This window comes from Chiloscyllium plagiosum, chromosome 41, assembly GCF_004010195.1.
Source record: "Chiloscyllium plagiosum isolate BGI_BamShark_2017 chromosome 41, ASM401019v2, whole genome shotgun sequence".
Classification (NCBI taxonomy): Eukaryota; Metazoa; Chordata; class Chondrichthyes; order Orectolobiformes; family Hemiscylliidae; genus Chiloscyllium; species Chiloscyllium plagiosum.
The window spans coordinates 17,021,291-17,035,115 of NC_057750.1; the positions used below are offsets into that span (position 1 = coordinate 17,021,291).

Consider the following 13,825-nt stretch of genomic DNA (forward strand, 5'->3'; position numbering starts at 1 on the left):
TTAGGGCATAAGCTCTTCATCAGGAATGAGGCTTGTGGGTCGGGGCTGAGAGATAAATGGGGTGGGGGAGAGTGGGAGAAGCAATAGGTGGATGAAGGCGAGGGAGGAGATGAGTGATGGACAGGTCCGGAGGGCAGTGCTGAGTTGGAGGCTTAGGACTGCGGTAATGTGGGGGAGGGGAAATGAGGAAGCTGTTGAAATGTACATTTATCCCATGTAATTGCAGGATCCCAAGGCGTTCCTCCTCCAGGCGTCAGGTGACAATGATTTGGTGGTGGAGGCAGCCCAGGACCTGTACGTCCTTGACAGAGTGGGAGGGGAGCTTACGTGTTCAGCCACGGGGTGGTGGGGTTGATGGGTGCAGGGATCCCAGAGGTGTTCTCTGAAGCTATCTGCAAGAATATATAACGTCACTTACTCAGTTGTCCAGTGTCTGCTCCAGCTCAGCGTGCGCTCCACTGATCCATGAGGTAAGCTTTTTATAGGATTTATCTTCCTGACAGCCCAGTGGTTCTCGCTCTCACTGCTCCCACTGCAAACATGGAGGCCGCTGATCCAAGAGGTAAGTCAGAGAATGTAAGGGGATTCTGGACTAGGACTCCCAAGTCCCTTTGCACTTCAGATTTCTGAATTTTCTCCCCATTTAGATGGTGACTGTCAGGAGAGGAAGGCAGGGCAGGAGTCTCCTTTGGTGATTCATCTCAAACAAATATACATTTTGGATATAGGTTAGGAGGGATAGCCTCTTACAGAAAATAGTACTGGCAGCCAGGTCTTGGGCACCATGGCTGGATCTTCTGTTAAACAGGGTTTGTCAAAGTTCAAATGAGCAACTGATATAGGGGACTCTCCAGTCAGGGGCATAGACAGATGATTCTGCACTTGTGAGCAAGACTTCAGGGTGGTGTTGCCTCCCTGGTGCCAGGGTCAAGGATGTCTGAGAATTCGTAAAAGGGGAGCAGGAGCAGATGGATGTTGTTATACACATTGGTACCAATAGAACCTTAATCAGATGGGCAAATGGGCAGAGGAGTTTAAACAAATGTGAGGTGCCGCATCTTGGTAAGGCAAATCAGGGAGAGACTTATACATTTCATGGTAAGGTCCTGGGGAGTATTGCTAACTAAGAGCTCTTGGGGTATAAGTTCATAATTCCTTGAAAGTGGAGTCATAAGTAGGCATGATAGCAAAGATGGTATTAGTATGCTTATCTTTATTGGTCAGTGCATTGAGTATAGGAATTGTGAGATCATGTTGCGGCTGTACAGCACACCTTTGGAATACTGCAGGCAATTCTAATCTCCCTTCTCTGGAAAGCTGTTGTGAACAGAGTTCAGAAAAAAATTATAAGGATGTTGCCAGGGTGAGGGAATCCAAGTGTTAAGAGGTTTAAAGTGAGAAGGGGAAGATTTAAAAAGGGATCGAAGGGGCAACTTTTTCATGCACAGGCTGATGCATGTATGGAATAAGTTGCCAGAGGAGATGGTGGAGGCTGTTACAATTACAACATTTAAAAGGCATTTGGATGGGTATACGAATAGGAAGGGTTTGGAGGAATATGGATCAAATGTTGGCATATCTGGAAAGCATGGATGAGCTGCACTGAAGGGTCTGTTTTCTTGCTGCACATCTCTATGACATAGGTAAAGGGATAAGGTTCAGCAGAGTGAATTTAGGAAGTTAGGGAAGTTAAAAAGCTGGACCTCAACAGTAGTAATTTCTGGATTACTTCTGGGGAAATGTGCTAGGGAGAGTAGGAAGGAGGATTGGGCAGATTAACAAGTGGCTAAGGAGATGGGATAGAGGCAACGAGTCAGATTTTTGGATCATTGGGATCTCTTCTGGACAGAAGTGGCCTGTACTGGAGAGACAGGTTACACAGTGTGGTGGGGGAAATCTTATGCAGTGGTGAGGAAAGAGAGAGGATGCTTCAGAAGTAAAAGGGAAGCAAGTTAAATAGTTAAAGCAGACAAGAGCACGAGAGAACGAGATGCAATTGAAGAATTAAACTGCATTTATTTCAATGCAAGAGGCCCAACAGGTGAGGCAGATGAACTAAGGCATGGAAGGCAACATGGGACTGGGATAGCATAGCCATCACAGAAACATGGCTCAGGTTGGGGCAGGACTGGCAGCTCAATGATCCAGGTATAGATGTGATAGAATGAATAGAAAGGGAGGCAAAAGGGAAAGAAGAACGTTGTTTTTGATTAGGGAACACATTGCTATACTTAAAGAGGATATTCATGGCGGACTATTCAATGAAGCTATATGGATGGAACTGAGAAATAAGAAAAGGGATGATCATCTTGGTGGGGATTGCACTACAGTGGGAAATTGATGAGCAAGTATGTGTGAAGCGGTCAGACATGGTGCGGCACGTGGCACAGTGGTTAGCACTGCTGCCTCACAGTGCCAGAGACCTGGGTTCAATTCCCACCTCGGGCAACTGTCTGTGTAGAGTTTGCACATCTCCCAGCACCTGAGTGGGTTTCCTCCGGGTGCTCCGGTTTCCTCCCACAGTCCAAAGATGTGCAGGTCAGGTGAGTGCAGGTCAGGTGAATTGGCCATGCTAAATTCCCCGTAGTGTTAGGTGAAGGGGTAAATGTCGGGGAATGGGTCTGGGTGGGTTGATCTTCGGAGGGTCAGTATGGACTTGTTGGGCCGAAGGGCTGGTTTCCACACAAAGTAATCTAAAACAAAATGGAAGAGTAATAGGGTTATAATAGAAGGGAATTTTAACTTTCCAAACAGACTGGGACTGCCATAATGTTTAAGGGCTTGGATGAGGAGAAATTTTCTTTAATCAATATGTTGATGTTTGCTCCTAGAGAAGGAGCAAAATTAACCCTCCTTTAGGAAATAAGGCAGTGAATGGCGTCTTAGTCAGGAGCACTTTTGGACCAGTAATCAATGCTATTAATTTAAAAATTATGGAAAAGGATAGGTCTTATATAACAGTTAAAGTTCTAAATTGGAACAAAGCCATTTTGATGGCATTACTCAGTTGATTGGCTTAGGCTGTTTGCAGGTAAAGGGATGAATGTTAATTGGGAGGCTTTCAAAACTGAGATAACGAGAGTTCAGAGACAACAACATGTTAGATTTAAGGGCAAAGCTGATAGGAGTAGGGAACACTGGCTGACTACAGATATTGATGCCCTGGTCAAGAAAAAGGAGGCAAATATCAAGTAGACAGCCGGTGTCAAGTGAATTCCTTGAGGATTTTAGTGGAAGTAGGGGAATATTTAGGAGGGAAATCAGAAGGGCTAAAAGGGAATTATAAAATAGCCTTGGCAGATACAATTAAGGAGAATCCAAAGAGATTTTACAAGTGCATTAAGGACAAAAGAACAACTAGGGAGAGAATAGGCCCCCTTAATGATCAATGAGACTGTGTCAAATGACTGGAGATGGGCAAGATACTAAACTCGTTTTGCATTGGTTTTGACTGTGGAGAAAGGCATGGAAGTTGAAGAACTGAGGAACTAAACTGTAATGTCTTGAAAACAGTCCATACTAAACAGGAGGTGCCAGAAGTCTTAAAAAAAAACAAAAAGTTAGGCAAATCCCCAGGACCTGATCAAATGTATCGCAGGACAATGTGGGAAACTAAGAAAGAAATTGCAGGGCCACTAGCAGAGATATTTGTATCATCTACAGCCATGAGTGAGGTGCAAGAAGACTGGAAGGTGGCTAATGTTATGTTTATTTAAGAATGTCTGCAAGGAAAAGCCTAAGTACCAAAGACTAGTGAGTCTGATGTCAGTGGTGGGCAAGGTGGAGGGGATTCGGAGAGTCAGGATGTACATGCACTCAGGAAGGTAAGGACTTATACGGATAGTCAACATAGTTTTGACAGTGGGAAATCATGCCTAACAAACCTGATTGAGCTTTTTGAGGACAACCAAAAAGATAGTGAGGGCAGAGCAGTAGATGTTGTCGACACAGACACTAGCAAGGTCTTGAACTCGGTTCTGCATTATAGTCTGGTTGGTAAAGTTAGATCACATGGGATCCAACTGGCTACAAAAATGACTTGACAGTGATACTAAGATCAGTGATTGAGGGTGTTTTTTGGACTGAACCCTGTAGTCACTGGTGTTCCCACAGGGATTGGGGCTGGGTCTACTGCTGTTTGTCATTCATATAAATGATTTGGATGAAAAGATAGGAAGCATGGTTCGTCATTTTTCAGACAATTATAGTGGACAATGAAGGTTATCTAAGATTACAATGGAATCTTGATCAGCTGGGTCAATGGGCCGAGAAGTGGCAGATGGAGTTTAATTTCAGAGAAGGGCGAGGTATTGCATTTTGGTAAGACAAATCAGGGCAGGACTTACACAGTTAATGATAGGGCCCTGGGGTATGCTGTGAAACAAAAACTTAGGGGTTCAGTTACATAGTTCCTTGAAAGCAGCATCACAGGTAGACAGGGTGGTGAAGGTGTTTGGCATGCTTGCCTTCACTGGTTAGAGCACTGAATATAGAAGTTGGGACATCATGTTGCAGCCATATAGGACATTGTTGAGGCCACTTTTGAAGTATAGCACACAGTTCTGGTCACCCTAATATAGGATGGATATTAATGCATTGGAAAGGGTGCAGAAAAGATTTAGAAGGGTGTTATTGGGACTACATGGTTAGGGTTATATGAATTGGCTGGGACTTTTTTCCCTAGTGTAGGAGTTTGAGGGGGTCACATTATGGAGGTTTATAAAATCATGAGATGAATACCCAAGGTCTCTTCCCTAGGACAAGGTAATTCATAACTAGAAGGCATAGTTTCAAAGGTGAGGGGAGAAAGGTTTAGAAGGGACCTAAGAAGCAAACACTAGCAATACCATTTCTAACCTGCCTAATTGCCTATCCAATTGATTTTGGTCCAGTATCTGTCATATTAATGTGGGAATGTCCACTGATAATTGCACAACATTTAGCACCACTTGCTTGGATGAGCACAGTTCCTATAACACAAAGCTCAAGACCATCCAGAACAAGGTAACCCGGTTGACTGGCACACCATCTACCACTTTCAACATTCATTCGCTCCACCTCTGAGGGACAGTAGTAGCAGTGTGTAGCATCCACAAGATGTACTAAGGTTGCTTCAACACTACTTTCCAAACACATGACCTGTATCACCTAGAAGGAGAAAGAACAGAAAACAAAAAGCCCAGGAACAGGCCCTTCGGCCCTCCAAGCCTGAGCCAATCCAAATTCACTGTCTAAATCTGTTGCCCAATTCCTACACATCTGTATCCTTCTGCTCCCCACCTACTCATGCATCGGTCTAGACGCATCTTACAGGAATTTACTGTGCCTGCCTCTACTACCTCTGCTGGCAACATGTTCCAGCAACCTACCATTCTCTGTGTAAATTACTTGCTGCGTGTATCCCCCCTTAAACTTTTCACTTTTCATCTTGAAAGTGTGACCTCTCCTTATTGAATCCTTCCTCCTGGGAAAAAAAGCTTATCTCTATCTACCTGTCTATACCCTTCATACTTTTGTAGACCTCAATCAGGTCCCCCCTCAATCTCCTTTTTTCTAATGAAACAACCCTAACCTACTCAACCTCTCTTCATAGCTAGCACCTTCCATACCAAGCAACATTCGCGTAAACCTTCTCCGCACCCTCTCCTTTGGTAATGTGGCGACCAGAAGCGTACATAGTCTTCTAAATGCAGCCAAACAAATGTCTTGTACAATTTAACATTACCTGCCAGCTCTTATGCTCAATACCCTGTCCATATGCCTTGTTGACCACTCTATCCACCTGTGCAGCAACCTTCAGGGTACAATGGACCTGAACTCCCAGATCTCTCTGCTCATTAACATTTCCCAAGGCTTTTCTGTTTACTGTATAATTTGCTCTAGAATTAGATATCCAAAATGCATTACCTCACATTTGCCTGGATTGAACTCCATCTGCCACTTCTCTGCTCAACTCTCCAGTCTATCCATATTGTCCTGTATTCTTTGAAAGTCCCCTATGCTTTCTGCTACTCCACCAATCTTCATGCCATCTGCAAACTTGCTGATCTTCCAGATCGTTTATGTATATCACAAACAATAGTGGCCCCAGCACTGATCCCTGTGGAACCCCACTGGTTATCTTTCTCCATTTCGAGAAACTCCCTTCAACTGCTACTCTCTTCTGTTGCTCAACCAGTTCTTTATCCACCTAGCTAGAACACCCTGCACACCATGTAACTTCACTTTCTCCAATAGTTTGGCACGGGAAACCTTATCAAATGCCTTACTAAAGTCCATGTATATGACATCTACAGCCCTTCCTTCATCTATCAACTTGGTCACTTCCGCAAAGAACTCTATTAAGTTGGTAAGGCACGATCTCCCCCGCACAAAACCATGCTGCCTATACTGATAAGCCCATTCATTTCCAAATATAAATAGATTTTAACCCTCAGTACCTTCTCCAGCACCGACCACGGACATCAGGCTCACTGGTCTGTAGTTACTTGGAACATCCCTACTACCCTTCTTGTACAGGGGTACAACATAGCCTTCCATCCTTATTTTTTAGTGGACCAATCTTCATATATACAAATAAAACGCTTTGGGATTCTCCTTAATTCTGCTTGCTAAAGCTATTTCATGGCCCTTTTTAGCCCACTATGAGTTATTAAAGTTGGGCAAGAGGTAATTTCACTCATCCATTTTACATACTGGACCGCTTTCCTTTGCAAAACAGAGTTTGTAGCTGTTCTTACCACTCAGACCGTATGGTTTTCTCCCAATTACTCTGGCACCTGCAGTCAGCTTTGTATCATCTGGCGCAGGAGCTGCTGGATTTAGGAAAGGACAAACAAATCTGTTATTTTGGGAATTGGGGAAGAGCTGTGTTGCATTTTACAGTGATCAAGAGGGACTTGCCACTGCACAATTACAGAAATGCTCATTATTCAAAGATGAATAATAATAGCATTAGTTTTTTTAAACCATCTTGTAACACTCGACGAAACTTTTAGAATTATCAACATGTAATACAGAGATCAGCATTCAAACAAAAATATAAAAAGGTGAAAGATGAAGGATCATGGACCATAAGTGGGTCATTAAAAGTTAAAAGGAGTGCAAAGTGAGGACAAAGATAAACATCCTTCCTCATTTCTTTTGTGCTCAGTTACCATCAACAAAAATAACTCGCATTTATATAATCACTTTTTACAGGAATCTTGTGGCTTAATAACTAGTGCCCTTGCTTCAAAGCTCCAGGATGAAGTCCTACTCTAGAATTTATTGATCACAAAGGAGAGTTCCTAGCACTGTTGAAACATTGATTATCAACCTGCTAATCCTTCTAGCCCTTTCTCATTATTCCCCAAAGGGAACAAAGTGAGGGAAGAAAAGCAACAAACTGAACCAATTTAGTGAAACACTGCAATTAAATTGTATATACCAAGATCTCAAAAACAAACAATGGGATCTTTGTCTTTTTCTTTCAAGTAGTAACAACCCAACAAGTTTCTCTAGAGGCAGGATTAAGGTAAGAGGTCACAGATATAGCCTAACACAGGCAACTCTGTGATAACGTGAGTTTCAGCTGCATGATTTGGCTATAACATCACTGAAGGATTAGGGAACGGTATTAGAGAACCTTACCTTGGTTTGCAATAGTGCAATTTCAGCAGGGATCAGTTTGTGCGCATCGTTCTGTGCATGCGCTGAAATCTCTGTGCATGTGCTGATGTCTGTGCTGTTCTGCGGATACATGATGTTGATGCCAGTCTTTGTGCCGTTCTGCACTTGCACTGGCATCCACGCCAAAGTCTCCATGCTGTTCTGCGCATGCATGACGTCAGCGTCGGTCTTCATGCCATTCCATGCATGCGCTGCTGTCAGCTGCCGACAGAGCAGCTTTCTTACATGTTTTAAATGTACCGTGTTAAATTTACTTTTGTTTCATTAATAAATATGATTTCAACCTTCATTCAGGTTGTGCTATACTTTACATTAGACTTTTGGGTGATTTTTGAGCAATCAAGAGTGATTTGTTTTGCAATCTGCCCCAACCCCACTTTTCCTACAGGCCCCATTGTTTCTATTAAGCAAAGTTTCACTGGAACACAACTGTTGCATTATAGGAGAACTACCTGTATGCCTTCCAAACTTCAAACAATACTCCAGGCAGCCAAATTTCTTTGAAATCTTTCAATTTAGTCCCTAGCTTGCAAAATCCAGGGTCTGATTAGATTAGATTCCCTATCGTGCAGAAACAGGCCCTTCCGCCCCAACAAGTCCACACCAACCCTCCAAAGAGTAACCCACCCAGATCAATTCCCCTACTCATGCATCTATCTCTATGGGCAATTTAGCTTGGCCAATTCATCTGACCTGCCCATCTTTGGACTGTGGGATGAAACTGGAGCACCCGGAGGAAACCCAAGCAGTCACGGGGAGAATGTACAAATTCCATGCAGACAGTCGCCAGAGGCTGGAATCGAACCCAGGTCCCTGGCGCTGCGAGGCATCACTGCTAACCACTGGGCCACCGTGCCGACCTCTGGAGATTGAACTCCCCAGTGAATCTCTTACAGCAGAGAACTAGAAACATCTCTTTACCACTGCAACACTATTGGTTTGAGAGGAAATCTGTGACTCCTTAAAAATCCCTGCCATACCGGAGTCCCAATAAATGCAATGGAGAATTCCCAGGATTTGCTATTCATTTAGGGTATAGACAGGGATCAATGGAATTAACATGGAATTCAATTTTTTTTTAAATTGATGAAACAAATTTAGGAGTATGATTACAGCATTTCAAAAAAATGGGGCTTTGAACCACTGGATTACTATAGCACAGGGGCTATTTGGTCAGTTGTGTCTGTGCCAGCTCAGTTATCACTCCCCTACCTTTTACCTTTCACCTTTCAACCTGCAAATTCTCCTTTTCAGAAATAAAGGTACAGTTCTCTTCGGAAAGCCACAATTGAACCTTCCTCTATCACAATCTCAACTAGTGTACTTCAAAACCTAATCATTCATTACAAAGTGTTCTTTCTCATATGCAGCTGATAAAAGACCAAATGACCAGTGACTTAAATCAGCACCCTCATGAAAACCGTTTCACTAGTGGGAAAAGTTTATTCCACTCTACTGTTCAATCCTCTCATGATTCTGAATGCTGCTAAACAGAACAACTCCAGATTTTCCAAACTATCAGTGGAACTCAGAAATTCCTTAACCCTGGAGCCACACATGAATTTTTTTCTGCACCATATATAATGCCTCCACATTATTTCAAAGTCTGTGACCAGAACTGGACACAATACTTCAGTCGAGGACCAACCTGCGTTTTAAAGATTTATCATAACCTCCTTGCTTTGCTCTTCTATTCATAAAATTATCCAGATTCATACAGCATGTATATAAACAGACCTTTTGGCCCACCAGACCAACAAATAATACTAATCCCATTTACCTACTTTCCGTCAATAATCTAATTTGCCCTGGCATTTTAAGTGCTTCTTTAACATTGTAACAATACCTATCTCCTCAGGCAGTATATTTTATATTTCTACCATCCTCTGGCTGGGAAAATAAAAGTTTACTCCGATCCCCTCTAAACCACTTCCTCCTCACTTTAAACTTATGCCATCTAGGTTTAGAGGCATCTACCATGGGGGAAAGATGCTCACGATCAACCCCTATCTATGCCTCTTCATTTTGCATACTTCAACCAAATCTTCCCCTTCAGCCTTCTCTACTCCAGAGGAACATGTCCAGTCTCTCCATTCCAGGCAACATCCTAATGAATCTCCTCTGCAACCTCTCCAGTGTAATCATGTCATTCCAATAGTGTGGCAACCAAATCTGCATTCAGTACTCCATCTGTGGCCCAAACAATACTTGATAAAGTTGCAACAAGACTTCTCTACTCCTATATTCTATGCTCCAACTAATGAAGGCAACCATTCTGTATGTCTTCTTCACCAAATTGTCTAGCTGTGCGGACGCCTTCAGGGTTCTATGACATTTTGTTCTTCTCTACTCCCTATGGATCTACCATTCTTTGTAGAAAGTCCTTTCCTTATGAAATTTTCTAAAATGTATCACCTCACATTTATCAAAATTGAATTTCTATCTACCCACTTGGCTGCCCAATTTACCATCTGAAAATATCAGACTGGAGCATGAGACCATCCTCCTTATTATCAACACCTATTTTCATATCATCTCTAAACTTCCTAATTATAATTTGTACATTCCAATCCATGTCATTAATGTATATAAACAGCAAGGGTCCCTGCACTGATCCCTGTGGTATACCACTAGCCACTGGCTTTCAGTCATGCAAACATTCTACTAATCACCCTTTGCCTATTTGCAAGCCAATTTTGAATCCAGTTTGCCATGGATCCCATGGACCATTATCTTTTGGACTAGCCTTCCATGTGGGACCTTGTCACAGGCTTTACTGAAGTCCATGCAAACTATGTCAAATGCACCACTCAATATATTTAGGTACACTTTCAGAATCTTCCTCCTACAATTCAGTGTAGACTATCTTGGATCAATTCCTGCATTTCCAAGTGTTGATTAATCCTGTCCCTCAGAATTTCATGTTCAGATACCCTGAAGTTCCCAGTGCACCCCCTTTTAAAATTGCACCCTTTATTTTATATTGTACCTCCCAGGCTTTGCTATCAAATTTCACATGCCACTTGTCCACCCTTTCCACTCTTAACATTTAACACTTCTCTCCTCACTGTTCAAATCCAAGTTTTGGGCCATACATGACTTTCAAAAGGTGTGTCCTGTGCATTAAAGTCTAGGTCTTCAATATATAATCAAAAAGCATGGCTTACATCTCTGGTGAATTCAACTAAACAATGCTCCAAACTGAAACAACCATTCACCATTACTTTGTTTCTGATCACTTAGTCAATTATTGGAAATCAGTAATTTCTAACACTTAAATAAAATTCTGAATTTAAATTCACTATAACTAATACTCAAATAAAATAATGGGCAAAAGTTAAAGTCAACATTATTACTATTTCCTTTACTGTAAATCTTTCAATTGGTTCTGGAGCATCTAATAAAATAGATTTTGGAAGCTTATGTACACCACATTAACTATATGTACGTTTTTGCCTTACCAAAATTTCAAGCAAGTTAATTAAAACAAAAACAAAGCATTGGAGAAACTCAGGTCTGGCAGCATTTGTAGAATGAAAAACAGTTACCATTTCAAGTCCATGGATCTTTCATAGAACTAACAAAGAAGAGTCACTGGATTTGAAACATTAACTCTAGGTTTTCTCTCCACAGGTGCTACAAGATCCAAATTTCTTCAACACTGTTTCAGACATCCAGCATCCACATTTCTTTAAACATGGTTTTCCTTCAAGTTCATGCTGCTTTTCCTTAAATGAGCTTGCATTTGCCCAAGTTACATTCATTTTCCCCTGAATTATTACTTCCAAAAGCTTTTCCATTGCAGAAATTAAAGAGGATACCTAAAAGGGGAATGACATTAAAACACAGTGGACCCAAGTGTTTATTTTAAATGAGAGAGAGAGAAAGAGAGAGAATGCAGGGAGAAGACTACTTTTAGGAAAGTTAATTTGTAGTACAGGAACAACAAGGAAAAGCTTAGAACAGCACTGATAATAGCCACAGTGGGACAGGGAACGTTAGGGAAAAAAAGTCTTTTTAAAAATGGCAGTTTTGGAAACGAAACAAAAGTAATTGGGGATTGACTGATGGATTCTGATTTATCGGAAGCATGAATAAAACAATGCTTCAAGAGCTAAAACAAAAACTGGGCCAAATTTGTCTGGATTTGGTAAAAACCTGACCCGACTACTCCCTTGACTTACAAAATGCACACCTGATCCACCTGTTACTTTAAGAAATTTTCATTTTTACATATAGGGGAAGGGCTTTAGTGAATTTTGAGAGCCAGGAGGGTGCACTAGGAGTGAGTGCCAAGGCTGGCCAGTTAGAAGGCATGCCTTGGTTCTCCAATACAGCAGCCTAGATACCAACATTGTTTTAAGGTCTCCATAAACCTCTCACCCCCATGCCACCCACAGTGCACCATACTATCCACACCACTCCACATGATCACTCATGCCACCTCTACAGCTAGTCATCGAGTATGCACTATGCATTGTTCTGAGGAGCCATGCAATGGTAATTATTATTTTAAAATAATTGCAAACTAGTATCTCTAGCTATCTAAGAAAGCGCTGAACTCAACAAAAAAAAAATCTAAGAGAGAAGCTGTATTACTACAAAAAGACATTATAAACTTGTAACGGTTTGAATTGCTTTCATTTCAATAAGATTAGCTGAGCTGAAAGAACGAGCCATGCATCTGAGTCATTGACAGGTAGCAGGTACAACATTGTTGACAGGAAATTAACTATATACACATATAGCATTAGTGAAATCTATGGCACAGTAACTTGCTTCAAAAGGCAGCAGACACTAAAGCCTTTGCCAATATCCATGATAATGAAAAATAATTTTAAAAAGTGTTCCAGAGCAGAGATTCAAAACAGAGTTCCAGAGGCAACAAGATGACCTGTGGGATAGTCATACTGATGACCTATTAACTGTCATGGATGAGGGCTGAAATTATTAAGTCAGTAAAACAAACTGCCTTTTTATTTGTATGGATTCTGAAGTCTAAAAAACAAAACCACAACAAATTCTGTACCCATTCAAATACAGCCAATATTTCATGGATGTGAACACCCATTTCTATTGTAGGTGGGGTTTTAGATCTCATTTAATGTATGCAAGTCGTTTGCTGTCTCATTCTCCAAAATCTTTGTTAAAATTAGTCTGATTTTAAAATTAGTTTGTGTAATTTTAAAATCATGCATATTGGTGCAGATACCTTTGATAATATACTGCATGATGGATTGTTGCGCAACATTAAATCTCACAGAACCAGAAGAGCAAGCCAATTGGATACAAAATTGGCTTGAAGGTAGAAGACAGAAGGTGCTGGTACAGGGTTGTTTTTCAAACTAGAGGTCTGTGACCAGCAGTGTGCCATAGGGATCAGTGCTGGGTCCACTGTTAATTGTAATTTATATAAATGATTTGGATGAGAATTCAGGACGTATGATTAGTAAGTTTGCGGATGACACCAAGTGTGGTGGCAATAGTGGACAGTGAGGGAGTTGTGTGAATATAGCGAGATCTGATCAACTGGGCCAGTGGGCTGAGGAATGGCAGATGGAGTTTATTTTAGATAAATGCGAGGTGTGGCATTTTGGTAGGTCAAACCAGAGCAGGATTACACAGTAAATGGTAGGGCCCTGAGGAGTGTTATAAAACAAATAGATCTGGGTTACAGGTTCCTAGCTCCTTGAAAGTGGAATCACAGGTGGACAGAGAGGTGAAGGCAGCTTTTGGCTTGCTTGCTTTCACTGGTAAGAGCATGAAATGTAAGAGCTGGGATGTCTTGTTGCAACTGTATAAGATGTTGATAAAGCCACATTTGGAGTACTGTGTGCAGTTCTGGATGCCCTTGTGAATAAAAGGATATTATTAAACTAGTACAGAAATGATTTATTCAGATACTACTGTCTGGACTGGAAGGTTTGAGTTATAAGGAGAGATTAGATAGGCAGGGATTTTTTCCATTGGAGCATTGGAGACTGAGGGGTGACCTTAGAGATCTATAAAATAATGACAAGCACAGATAAGGTTGATAGCCAACAGCCTTTCCCCACTGGAGGGGAGTCTAAAACTAGAGGGCACAGGTTTAATATGAAAGAGGGGAACAATACAAATGGGTCCAGAGGGACAATTCTTTCCACAGAAGGTGGTG

At 41.6% G+C, this 13,825-nt stretch overlaps 1 protein-coding gene across 2 annotated transcripts in view; it reads right to left on the reverse strand.

The window, feature by feature from the left end:
* Positions 1–13,825, reverse strand: part of LOC122542896 (adenosine deaminase domain-containing protein 1-like) — an 89,416-nt gene that overhangs the window by 38,893 nt on the left and 36,698 nt on the right. For both annotated transcript variants that reach the window (XM_043681026.1, XM_043681025.1), the window contains one exon: positions 6,741–6,815. In XM_043681026.1, the coding sequence (XP_043536961.1) occupies positions 6,741–6,815 (75 nt within the window). The remainder of the gene's footprint in view (positions 1–6,740; positions 6,816–13,825) is intronic.